This window comes from Triturus cristatus, chromosome 4_2 (assembly GCF_964204655.1).
Source record: "Triturus cristatus chromosome 4_2, aTriCri1.1, whole genome shotgun sequence".
Classification (NCBI taxonomy): Eukaryota; Metazoa; Chordata; class Amphibia; order Caudata; family Salamandridae; genus Triturus; species Triturus cristatus.
This window is the reverse complement of record NC_140586.1, coordinates 794,231,662-794,244,386: the sequence shown is the minus strand read 5'-3', so window position 1 is coordinate 794,244,386 and position 12,725 is coordinate 794,231,662. Positions and strand designations below refer to the sequence as shown.

General features: G+C 46.3%; 1 protein-coding gene across 1 annotated transcript in view; it reads left to right on the top strand.

The window, feature by feature from the left end:
- Positions 1–12,725, top strand: part of LOC146835057 (vitamin D3 hydroxylase-associated protein-like) — a 568,587-nt gene that overhangs the window by 231,360 nt on the left and 324,502 nt on the right. Inside the window, exon 3 of the mRNA XM_085602723.1 lies at positions 1,297–1,440. Coding sequence (XP_085458849.1) covers positions 1,297–1,440 — 144 coding nt within the window. The remainder of the gene's footprint in view (positions 1–1,296; positions 1,441–12,725) is intronic.

Below are 12,725 nucleotides of genomic sequence, written 5' to 3'. Positions count from 1 at the left end.
GATCCCTTATGGTTGATGGCGTCCCACAAACTGCTGCAGTGCACTAGGCTGGATCCCACCTGTAATTAATGTAGGTTGGATCCCTTTTGGTTGATGGCGTCCCACACACTGCTGCAGTGCACTAGGCTGGATCCCCCTTTAATAAATGTGGGTTGGATCCCTTGTGGTTGATGGTGTCCCTCACTCTGCTGCAGTGAACTAGGCTGGATCCCACTTGTAATTAATGTAGGTTGGATCCCGTATGGTTGATGGTGTCCCACACTCTGCTGCAGTGCACTAGGCTGGATCCCACCTGTAATTAATGTAGGTTGGATCCCTTATGGTTGATGGCGTCCCACACTCTGCTGAAGTGCACTAGGCTGGATCCCACCTGTAATTAATGTAGGTTGGATCCCTTATGGTTGATGGCGTCCCACACACTGCTGCAGTGCACTAGGCTGGATCCCACCTGTAATTAATGTAGTTTGGATCCCTTATGGTTGATGGCGTCCCGCATACTGCTGTAGTGCACTAGGCTGGATCCCCTTGTATTTGATGGTGTGCTGCACTGTGCTGCAGTTTCTGCCAGTGCAGTAGGCTGGATGCCTTGATTTTAATGGCGTCCCACACTCTGTTGCACTGTGCACCTTTGTACTAGGCCGGGTCCCCTGTATGTAATGGCTGCAGCACTCTTGTGCTGTGCACCGTTGTACTAGGCCGGGTCCCCTGTATGTAATGGCGTCCCACACTCTGTTGCACTGTGCACCGTTGTACAAGGCCGGGTCCCCTGTATGTAATGGCTGCAACACTCTCGTGCTGTGCACTCGTGTAACAGGCTCGATCCCCGGTATGTGATGGCTGCCACACCCTGCTCTGCTGTGAGGGTGCAGTAGGTGAGGAGCACTCTGTTGGGTGCCATGCCCAGGCCAGCCCTTGTGCACTGATGCACAAGGAGGAGTTTGAAGCACCTTGCACAGTCTGGGGGCACAGAGAAAGGTCAGACCAATGTATGCCGTGTTCCACCCTGCCTCTCCAGCAGAGGCAGCAGCGAGCCTCAAATCTGAACTCCACCCGCACAGCAGGGGTTAAAGATGGGTCATTACAAATTAATGTGATTATTTCTCACGGACCTTCTGGTGTATTATCCAGTTACAGCTGGCGTCTGGTGGTCCTTGCTCTAAGGATGCAGGGAGGGTTTCTTTGCACAGCCAAACGTCATGGGACTAAAACGATCTGTAGAATGATGGCAGCTCAAGGCGGGCTGAACGAACAGTTTGTGTTTCTAATAAATGTACCCCTTGTTTACCTTTATTTCAGGCCTCGGAGGTGAACAAGGAAGTGAACTGTTTGACAGATTTTGTACAGGAATGCGAGTCTCGGGTTCGAGAACTCAAATCAAAGGCCGAGAAGGGGCCGCTATACGGAATACCATTCAGCATCAAGCAGTCCATTCCTTGCAAGGTATTGCATTTATTCATTTATGCATTCAACGTGCATTGCGTTCTTCATTTTAAAGAACCGCTCAAAAAACTAGGTTGTCCTGCTTTACTATTAGATATTGTTTGAATGCAAGTATTTATTCATATGTGCATTTAATTTATGGGGTTCTAACTATGTCTGATATTTTTTTATTGTTTCTACAGGCTGTAATAAGCTTTAGAGGATAAGAAATGTGTTCTTCTACATACTGAAATGGAGCTAAAATTAGGCCTCTGCAGAAATGACTCCAAATGCCGAAAACATGAAGCGAAATTACCTTTATTACGCAAATGCCATTTGAAATTTCGAACTATTTTTAACTCACAGTGCATCCTTGTGACACCAGGACGCATTTCGTGCTAAAAACAAATAGTGTAAAATAGCAAGTAATGCAAACCACAGCGCTTTTTACTCAACTGAAATCTTAATTACACGATGTGATGTAGTGGCATCATTTCAGGCTTTTTTTGTAGCAACCATGACGCGAAATACCGTAAACTACCCGTGATTACGCCACCGTAAACGAAATTGCATCTGTTACAGGGTGAATGATGATTTTATATTGTGAGTTTCAGGTTCATATTTATACAGGTGTTTGCATTTTAGCCTATGTTTCCTTACCCTACACCAATGAGGGTCTCTTTGGCACTGATCATGAGGAGGGCAGAAAGAGGTGAAGTATTTACTGAATGCCAAAAATATCTCATATCCCGAATTGTGGCCCTGGATGTGGCACAGCATGCAAATCGTGCAATACTGATCATGCCAAAATCCGTATGTTTTGCCTTTTTACCAGGCCTTCTCCACCAATATCAATCAACTACTAATCCTTTGGGTTCCGGAGTAGCGTGCTACTCGCAGAAAAGCGCATCAACGACCCAGCAGGGGTAGTAAGCGCTATATAAATACAATTGAAATAGGTTTTCACCAGGTTTGAGGGAGCAAAATCTGTTAGGGGGACGGGGTAAATGAGGGTCCGATGAATAAACCACAACTTGTAATTGTGATCTTTGCACAAACCCCTGTTTAATTCCCGGGCTTCAGGAGCCTAGTGGAGATGGCTCTTGTCATCTAGCTGGAGTATAAAACATGCACATGTCCTTTGGTTCTCTTATGCTTTTTAAACGTGTTTTGTTTTTCTTAAGTTCTGTGTGATATCTGATTTTAGTATACGCTTTATTTCCTTAGTTCCTCAAACAGAAGTGCTGGTCGGAGATTACATCAGCATGTACATAGGGGTTTAGAAGGGGTGTTTAGAGAAACCTAGTATTTCAAACAGTAGACATTGGATTGAACAGTGCAAGAAGATGAAATGAATTACAGAACTGAAAAAAAGAAAAAACCTAGAACCCAGGGAGGACCTGAGGAGACAAGTGGACTGTTTGCCTTCAAGGGAATGGTGAATGGGAGCCTTTTAAATGTGGTAAGATTAGCCCAGGGGCGTTCTCCCTCATGAGCTGCAAGGAGGTGTAGAAATTGAATATTTTTTTTCAAAGCAGTTTTATCGCCTTATAAAGCAGAATTATACGATGGAATGTAAAAGCGTGTTATCTGCATAGGTGAAAAGTCTTCCCCCTGGAGCCCTATTTGAGGCATCTGTATTCCCAGCCCAAGGCTGAACATTATAGGTAAAAGGTGGCCCCCTGCCATGTTCCCCTCTTGAGAAAAACACCTTCAGAGAGGAAACCATTCACTCACTCTGGCCATGGGTGCTGTGTTTAGCAGTTGCACCCCTGACAAAAACTGTGGGCAAAGTCTGTTTTTTTCAGCACCGCATCAAGTAAGGAGTCAAAGGCTTCGCTTGCGTCCAGCGGTGACGCAGTCGCTGGCTTCAGGACTCTGGTCATATATTCAATTGATACATTGAAATGCTGGAGATTATTACCTGTATCAGGCATAAACTCGTTATGACCCGGGTGGGTAAGTGTTTCTACACCCTGTAGCTGATTTGCTAGTACTTTTGCCAGTGTCTTGACCTCCGCATTCAACAACGACATAGGTCTATGAGAGTTACAGTCCCTTCTGGACTTCTTCTCTTATGCTTCAGCAATATGGTATCCATTACTAAGTCATGGGGTAGGCGCCATTGCACATTCAAACACTCAAAGGATGTGAGTCTCTCTTGAACTGGAAAAATTGCTCAGTGACCCGGTTAGGCCTGGGAACCTTTTCACTCTACATTTGTGCTCTGGCTTCTAAAATGTCCTCCACTTCTTCTTCCACCACAGACCTCTCTGTGGGGAATAATGACATGACCGCCCTAGTGCATAATCTATATACAATGTATTCCATATAGACTATAGAACTAACAAAACTGCCTCTTAGCACAAAACATTTGCCAAAAGACTAGGAAGAAATAAGAGAGGCATCACAGGAGAGCAAATAATTCACCCAGATACATTCTACTGTCCTTCAAAACTGCGTTGAAAGGATACACTTCCACATAGAGGATTCATTCCAGGTCCACAGGTAGACCCAGAATAGCTCGAGGAAATGCACATGCTACTACAGAGGAGCAATTTCCACCTTCTAATTGATAGGGGCCATGCCCCGCTGATCATTTAGTTGCAAATGTAACAAATTAGAATAACAAATCTGACAGATCAATAGCTTGACTTTGCGCTACAAGCACCAGAAATGGCATTCTTCAACGTCAGAAAACCCCAAATAAATGTAGCATTGTCAAGTTTGGAGTTACACTAACCTCAATTTGATACAAGAAGGTAAAAGGTAATGTTGCTGAAGCGTGGAAAAAAGCCTCATTCTCTACTGTCCCCATCTAAGAATTCTTATCCAGATCCATAACCCAACCACATGCAAGGTCTTCACACTTCAGCACAGATATGGAAGAGGACAAAGAGGCAGATGGAACATGGATCTCAACAACGGCACTGTACATATCAAGATCACTTTAGGACTCCCTATGTGAATTAACTTAGGCAAAAACAACTGGTGCTCATCGAATCAAGCGCCCATTGGAGGATATCAGGAACAATGCCAAAACCTCCCATTGGGACATAACTAGAGCAGCATCTCATCAACACACATAGGAAACATATTTGACTGTGGAATAAGTCCATAAATGACTTTAGATAGATGTGACTACTGGGGATAGTACAGACGTGAGACCATCCCCACCTAACTGGTTAGGAAGCAAAAGCACCAGTTTCACCATTTGTTCCTGCTAAACAGAAAAGACTAAAATCTTTAAGCTAGCAACACTGACCCAACTGGTTTTAGTGATTCTGTCATTCATTTCAAGTTATTGATTTTCTTTGAACTTGTGATGCTCTTTCTTCAACAAATTGGCCACATGTCAGTGTCACTAATGGATTTGTCTTGGTCGCTTTATAACTCTCGATGACACAAACACATTCCTTTCTTATGCTCATCACTGAGTTCCTCTCCTGAATCTCCTATAGCCAGGGACACTGGACCAAATTATGCTGCAGGGTTCCCTAAATTTTACTGCACGAAAAGGCAGATCATGCAGCCGAATGCGGCACATTTTGTGTTAGCATTACCTCATAATTATTTTGTTCTTTTTCATCTTAACACTGTCTGAGCAAGGGTTTCATCTCATTAGTATCAATCTAACATCCAAATTAAGTCATTAGCAAGTCAAACTTTGCATAGAGCCCTCCACTGTGCAGCAACACGTGTCACCGTGATTTTAGAAACACTGTATCAGTTTGAGCTAGAAACGAAATTTATTTTTGTCAAAATTCACACATTATGCATTAGAGGATGGATTCCGTGGAAAATGCGGCAAATCCATAAATATGCAGAAAATGCCACAACTTCGCAGAATTCCGGCCCATCGTATCGTCAAACCTGCACTTGGCACTCAATAGATTGGTGTTCCCTGTGCTCAAAATCTTGAAAAAGAGGCATCAAGTTTGCTGAAATCTATACCCACTCACTCTGCCTGCCCCTCTCTTGATTCTGTCCTGAAAGCATCACCTCCTAGACATCCCCTCTGCTAGAAACTTCGGGGTGCTATCCAAATCTAACGTTCACCAAGAGCGATTTGTCTCTAACATGACCATGGCAGCCAGATTCCACTAAGCCAGTATTAGAACAATTCGCTGTCTTGGAGTCAGACGCCCTTCTGCTTTTTGTGTTCCAGGAGAAAAAAACCAGGAGGTCAGCTACCTGAAACTTGGAGAGCAATTCTAGTCCCTGAGGGCCATCCGAGTCAAAAAGGAGCCTGTCGGCCAGTTGGAGGCTGGCCTGTAATACCAAAGGGCGGTATTTCCACCCTTGTGATAACGATACTCTGTCTCTGGCAGGCATTCCATTTCTGGCTTTCCAACATGGAAAGCTTGTTGGAGAGCGAGTATGGAGGCCCCTTGCCTTTGAACCCTAGGGTTGGGGGCCTAGGGAGCACCTATGGTGCCCCCCGTTCATCTCTGCACCATGTGCCTGAGGTGCCTGCAACACGGTGCAAGGGGGAACACAGACTCTCATTCCTCTGTGGGAGCTTTATTTACGCCTGGTTTACGGCCGTAACACGAACTTCCACAGAGGAATGGGAGTATGCGACTGAACAGTGTTTGATGATGCGGTCGGGACCACAGACTAGAGGTCAGTCGGTCCCATTTCCAAGATGGTGTCTGGACATTGTAATAGGCACCTAAATGTTTTTCTCTTTTTGTAAATTGGCTTGGGAACTTTATTGAATGGTTTTCTCACTTTTCAAATTGCTGGTACTGTTTGAAACTTAACTTGTATTTCTATGCAGAAATTCATGCTGCTTGTACTACAGCTAACCCTGGGCATAGTACTACGCTACGCGCACGTAGCACAGTGCTAAAACTGTGCTAAGACACGTAGCGTAGCAGCAAAATCAACAACACCCACAAATGCTTTGATTAAGCAATTTTGTATGCTAAAAATCATATAACCAATTCACAAAAGTGAACTTTGAGAATGAAGATATTAGGCAATGAGAGAGGTGATGATTTTGGGGTCCCCCTAACCTAGGGGGAGGACCAACAGATGCCTTGAACACAAAGAGCATATCATGCGGTTGAACGATTCAGTGGTGGCCCCTTCCTCCTAGGACCACCCCAAGCACAGTTATGGGCAAAAATACAATTCCAACCAAAGGCCCTGCAAAGCATTATGGGATGAGATTAGCAGTGGGCAGTGAATATTATCAGCATTGAAAGCTTTCATGAAGCTTTTGCATTTGACTCGTGAGGGACATCTAGTAACAACTAGTGGAACTGCAGCTTGATGTAATAATAATTTCAATGCTTTTGCATTTGACTTGTGAGGGACATCTAGTAACAACTAGTTGAACTGCAGCTCTTTGCAGAATTATTTTGATATTGGATACTATAATATTCACTGCCCACTGCTAATCTTGTCCCATAATGCTTTGCAGGACCTTTGGTTGGGATTGTATTTTTGCCAATAACTGTGCTTGGGGTGGTCCTAAGAGGATGGGACCACCACCGAATTGTTCAACAAGATGTGCTTTTTGTTTTCAAGGCATCTGCTTGGTTCTCCCCCTAGGCTAGGGAGGATCCCAAAATCATCACCTCTCTCACTGCTTGCTAATTTATCATTTTCACTTTTGTGAAATGACTATATGCATTTTAGCATATAAAAACTGAGATACTTATTTTATCATAACTTGCACTGTGCAAGATGCTGTTTGCGATTATTGTACAGATCAGACAAGCACACAGTGCCAACAGCTACGCACTACACGCAAAAGGTGAAGCAGACCTTCTTTACGAACTGTGGTGTAAGCGTACACTCCTCCTAAATTAACAGCCCCATTTATGACAGTTTGGGGCCGATTCCGATCCTGGAAAGAATTTCCCCGTACGAATCGTATCCGGATTTTTTTCCGTACGAATCGTACAAGTACCGTACAAACTGGCAAGTACGATTCGTATGGGAAAAAGTCCATACGAATCGTATTGGGAAAATTCCCCCACACATCCTTGGGTCGGAAAACGTTTCCGACACATCACCGGACAATTTTATGTACAAATGTGAAAACTCAAGTCCGAGCGCGCAAGTACGATCCGTACCGGGCGTCCGATGTTACAACTGCATGGAAAAAACACCGTACGGACCGAACTCCCATAGCAACCATGGAGACATGTGCCCGCATACGCGCCGAACCCCCCCCCAGCCACCGTATTTGCGCGCCGAACACCCCCCCAGCCCCTGTATTTATGCGCCGAACACCCCCCAGCCCCCGTATGTATGCACCGAACACCCCCCAGCCCCCGTATGTACGCGCCGAACCCCCAGCCCCCCGTGTATGTACGGACTGTACCCCCAGCCCCCCGTGTAAGTACGGACCGTACCCCCACCCGTGTATGTACGGACCGTACCCCCAGCCCCCCCGTGTAAGTACGACCGTACCACCACCCGTGTATGTACGGAGCGGACCCCCAGCGCTACGCGCTGGGGGTCCGCTCCGTACATACACGGGTCGGGGTACAGTCCATACTTACACTGGGGGCTGGGGGTTTGGCGCGTACATACGGGGGCAGGCAGGGGGTTTGGCGTGTACATACGGGGGCTGGGGGGTGTTCGGCACGTACATACGGGGGCTGGGGGGGTGTTCGGCGCGTACATACGGGGGCTGGGGGGTGTTTGGCGCGTACATACGGGGGCTGGGGGGGTTCGGCGCGTACATACGGGGCGGGGGGGGGTTCGGCGCGTACATATGGGGGCTGGGGGGTGTTCGGCGCGTACATATGGGGGCTGGGGGGTGTTCGGCGCGTACATACGGGGGCTGGGGGGGTTCGGCGCGTACATACGGGGGCAGGGGGTGGGTACGGCGCGTACCGGGCCCCATATCCGCTGCCATCGCGGCGTACTTAACTTTTCCGGCACTTTTTGTGTGCCGTAAAAATATTGCCGTCCGGACTGCTGTCGGTTCGAATCGTACTTCCTGGTTCGTGAAACGCAGCCTGAATGCGTCCCGACGTCACGTCGGCGCTTTCCCGGATCACATTTGTATGGATATTTTCGTCGGTCGGTGTTTTTTACGGTTCGTACGGAAATGGTGTTTCCGTGCGAATTGTACTTGCATGTTTGTAATGTTTTTTTCCCGGGTACGAGTCGGACGGAGAAAACACTCCGACCAACAGTTCGTACCCGGTTTCTCCAGGATCCGAATCGACACCTTAGTGTGTGGCATAACTTGCGACCTATGTCCATTATCCCTCAGTTAACTATTTATGAGCACCATTCCAGGCAGCAGCCTGCATTCTTTACATTTAATATATTTAATTGATCCGCACGTGAATCAGGAAATATTCTTTTAGTATCTATTTCCCAATGTTTCTGTGACTTTTCTTTTAGGTTCATATTGCAGGTTATCAGGACAAATCTCAGCAAAACCTACTCAGCTGTAATCCTTAAACTGAGTGTCATTAAATTGGGTAATAGCAATTACAGCTCTTAGCAATAGCAAAAATGTGTCATGAAGTGTTGTATGGCTAGCAATCTATTATCATTATCAGGATAAGTTAAACTTGATAACTTTGTATCTTGTTTTGTGATATGATATTAATCTTTATACACATTAGTACTCGAGTATTTGAAGCCTTAATTATTCATTATGTAGTGTGATCAGCCTTCGTAGAGTGCCTTCTTGCAATAATGTGGCATCAAAGTGCTTTTTAGGTCGAGCCTAACGCAGCGCGCATGCGCTGTCCCAGGAAAACGACCTCTTGGAATCACTCTGGACTTTTCACACGCTCATATGTATGTTTTTTTTCTGCATTATTTCCATTGGTCTTTGCGTGTGTTTTTCTAAAAAGACAGCATGCAAATGGGCAAAGACGGCTGCATGTCCCACCTTTCCCAGTAAATGTATCTGCCCACGCCTTGCGGTTACGAGCAGGGGCGCCATCTGTTCGGGGTCATGTCACCATCCGGTTTTAATTTGTGCGTTCGCCACGCTGACGTGCTCACTTGCCCCCGCTTTTCTCTCGCGCCATTCTTTTTAACCAACCCTGCCTTCACATGCCACATGCACACGCACAGCCCTGCCAATGCTCTGTTTGCAATTAGAAACTTGTTAAGTTGCTGTCATGCTTGGCCCATTGCTGTTGACTTGTAGAAGTAGGAAGGCAGTAGAATCGTGTTTTGAGAGTGGCGGCTGAGGCAGTGGTTGCGAGGCCTCTGCTTACACGCACGGGTCCTGATTTTCTCTACTGTGCTCGCTTTCTGATTTGGTACTGGCATTATATAATGCAATCGTAACTTTAAGGCAAGCGCCCTATTAATCTTATGTTTGACCTCACAACCGCATGATCGAACCCCAGGACGTCTCCTCAGCCTTTCATCCTACTAGAGGCTGACGGACTAATTAACATTCATTTGGTTGACAATAAACATCTGTTACTTGGCACCAAGATGCAGCATACTCCAGCCCTGCCTTCACTTGCACACTGGGATAACTCACTTTCACCTCCTTTCAATCCAGCTCCTGATTTTCTATACTGTGCTCGCTTTCTGATTTGGTACTGGCATTATATAATAGGAGCCAGCAGCGGTGGCGCGCAGGCTGCCATCTGTTTTGGGTCAGGTTTCAATTCCAGACCTTGCCTCTTTCATTAGAAGGCACGTCCCCTCCACCCCACCTCCACAAGAGTGCGCTTTCATTTTCTCTAAAACACAAAGGAACAGAAACTAAATCAATTGCGGTGACATCTTACTTTTCAGCGGAGTAGTCAGCACCATCTAATGAGTGGGCCTTGGCCAACAAGCCTACCCTGGAAGGCAACATGCAGCTGCTACAGTAGTTAAAGCTCCTTAAAGACCACTCATGTCTTGGGGAGGAAGGGAACGGTCCTCGTGGGGTTTCAGTAAATAGCTGCATTGTGATGCTTAACCATTTGTTGACCGGATGATCATGCCTCTGGTTAAACAAAACAGAAGAACGTTAGCAATCAGCATTTTACCCTAACTGTTGTGGAGAAAAACCAAACATCTACAGCAGGTAGGGACATTGTAACTCTACAGAGTGCATCTTTTCGCTCCCCCACCTCAGAAATCTGCTAGCACTTCTCCTTTCATTCCTTTTTATTTTTTGCATTGTGTAGTGCGAATGAAGGTATCAAAGCACTTTACATAAGTACTAGTTTAATTACAGAAATCTGCCCAGTGGGTGATGATGTGCTGCATGGCTAAACACTTATAAGGTCCCAAAGGTGAGACCTATTGCCTATGCCAATGCTTGTTTGATCTGGGAACCCTATCAAATTGTCCTGGGATTTCCATTAATCGGTTGTGCATGGTTGTTTGTCTTTGGATCTGTGTGGTTAGTAGAGCTTTGCTAAAAGTCTAGTTTCGTAATGAGTTGTGTTAATTAATGTGAAAGTAAAATGAGTTTGATACATAAAATATTATGGGGCGGATGTACTAAATGATTGAATGCAAAAAGTGGTCGCAGATTGTACACCAACATTTTCTGACCGGTCTTTAAATCTGAAATGCTACACATGTTCTAAAAGGATACATCACAAATCAAAATTCCAGTAACGGGGAGGGGAGATCACAGAACGACCTGCCCCAAGAATATTAATTATGCAAGTCAGAGTCTGTGCTCCAGTGCGATTGTTTACTCCCCCAATGAACGTGGCCTACAAAAAAACATCAGATCAGCATCCCAGTGTTTGCATTCCAAAATGGGAAACTATGTTTTTATAACTGCCCTGTGTTCCTTAACCCCTTGGCTGCGGCAGGAATTCCGCCGCAGCGCTGGGGGGGGGATTGGGGGCCGCGCAGTGGCGCTGTGCTCATGACGGAGCCACTCCATCATGAGTCACGGTTGAGCTGTGCTCATGACGGAGTGGTTCCGTCACGACTCCGCCCACTGCGCTAATCGCCCGCACAGGTGGGGAATTAGCGCCGCGTGGGCGGAGCGGCGGCCAACGTCCGCAGCATGACGGAACCACTCCGTCATGAGCACACGGCACCCGGGGCTCATGACGGAGTGGTTCCGTCATGAGCGGGGAAGGGGTTAAAGGAAAGGGTGGTGCCTTGAAACAGCCCTTTGTTCATTAAAGTAAATGCTGCTGCTTTGGAGAAAAAAACGTTTACTGTTTGCAAAATCGTCAGGGGGAGCAGGCAACATTGGCAAGCCCCGCCAACTGCTCCCCAAGGCTACCAACACCATTCACAAAGGCGAAGGGATGCCAGTGGGGCTCCTTCCCCTTGCATATTAGTGAGCTCTTCGTACGAGGGCTCAGTAATTGATCAATGGTGTTAAAACCATTGATGCTTATCATACCCAATTGCAATTAGAAAATAATTATTCTTTCACACTCCGTTCTAATTGCAGTTCAGCATGGGCTGGTAAAACCATTTTGTGGGTTGGAAATGTTATCCCTAACTAGCAAAATGGGTTTCATACATTCCAAAAAGCCATTTTGCAGTCAGTGGCATAGCTAGACCTTTGCCCGCTCGTGGTGGTCCCTGCGTTTGCCGGCCTGCGGCGGCCGCCTGGAAACCATAGGGTGGGGTGCTGGCCATTCCTGTTTTTGCCACCGTGCAATGGACGCTGGTAAGAGCGGGTGGTGCGAGTCAGCTGTCCACAAAACTCGTGACCACCCCTACCCCCCATTCTACGCCCGTGTTTGCAGTCTAAACATCTGTGATTTTGCAAATCATAGTGTTTGCGATTACAAAAAGGCTTTGAACATCTGGCCCGTAGCACCATGTTATGCATACCTCCATTGCATGATGGTTCCATGTGTATGCCTTTAGGAGGTAAGGTTTGAGAGCTGAGTGGGAAAATGGAGCCGGTGATTGGAATCACACCCGTTTTTGATCCCTCCCCATGATTTTGGTTTTCATGGATCTAAGAAATATTAGTTCGGATTCCTTCTACTTTTTACACAACCAAATCAATTATATGTGGGTGTTTTCAAGAGAGTATTGACTCCAGACACCTGTTGACAAGATAATTCGTGACGCTCATACAATATTCATAAAAGCAATGTTTGACCCCAAGGCTAAACTTCAACATGCCGAACCGGCAGCTGAATGAGGCAACACAGATCGTTCTCACACCAGAACGACAAGAAGCAGGATTGCCTGCGTCACTGTAAGTTTAATTAAATGAATCCTTCGGTGACAGTGGGTGGGGGTGGGGGAAACTCGAAATCAGTGGGGCAGTTCAAGGACTACCAGATGTTAAACTATTTTATGTCACTTTAAGCACTGGCCTGTGAGCATGCGGCGAAAAACAAGAATGCAGCCTGTGCCCTCCCTGCAGGTGC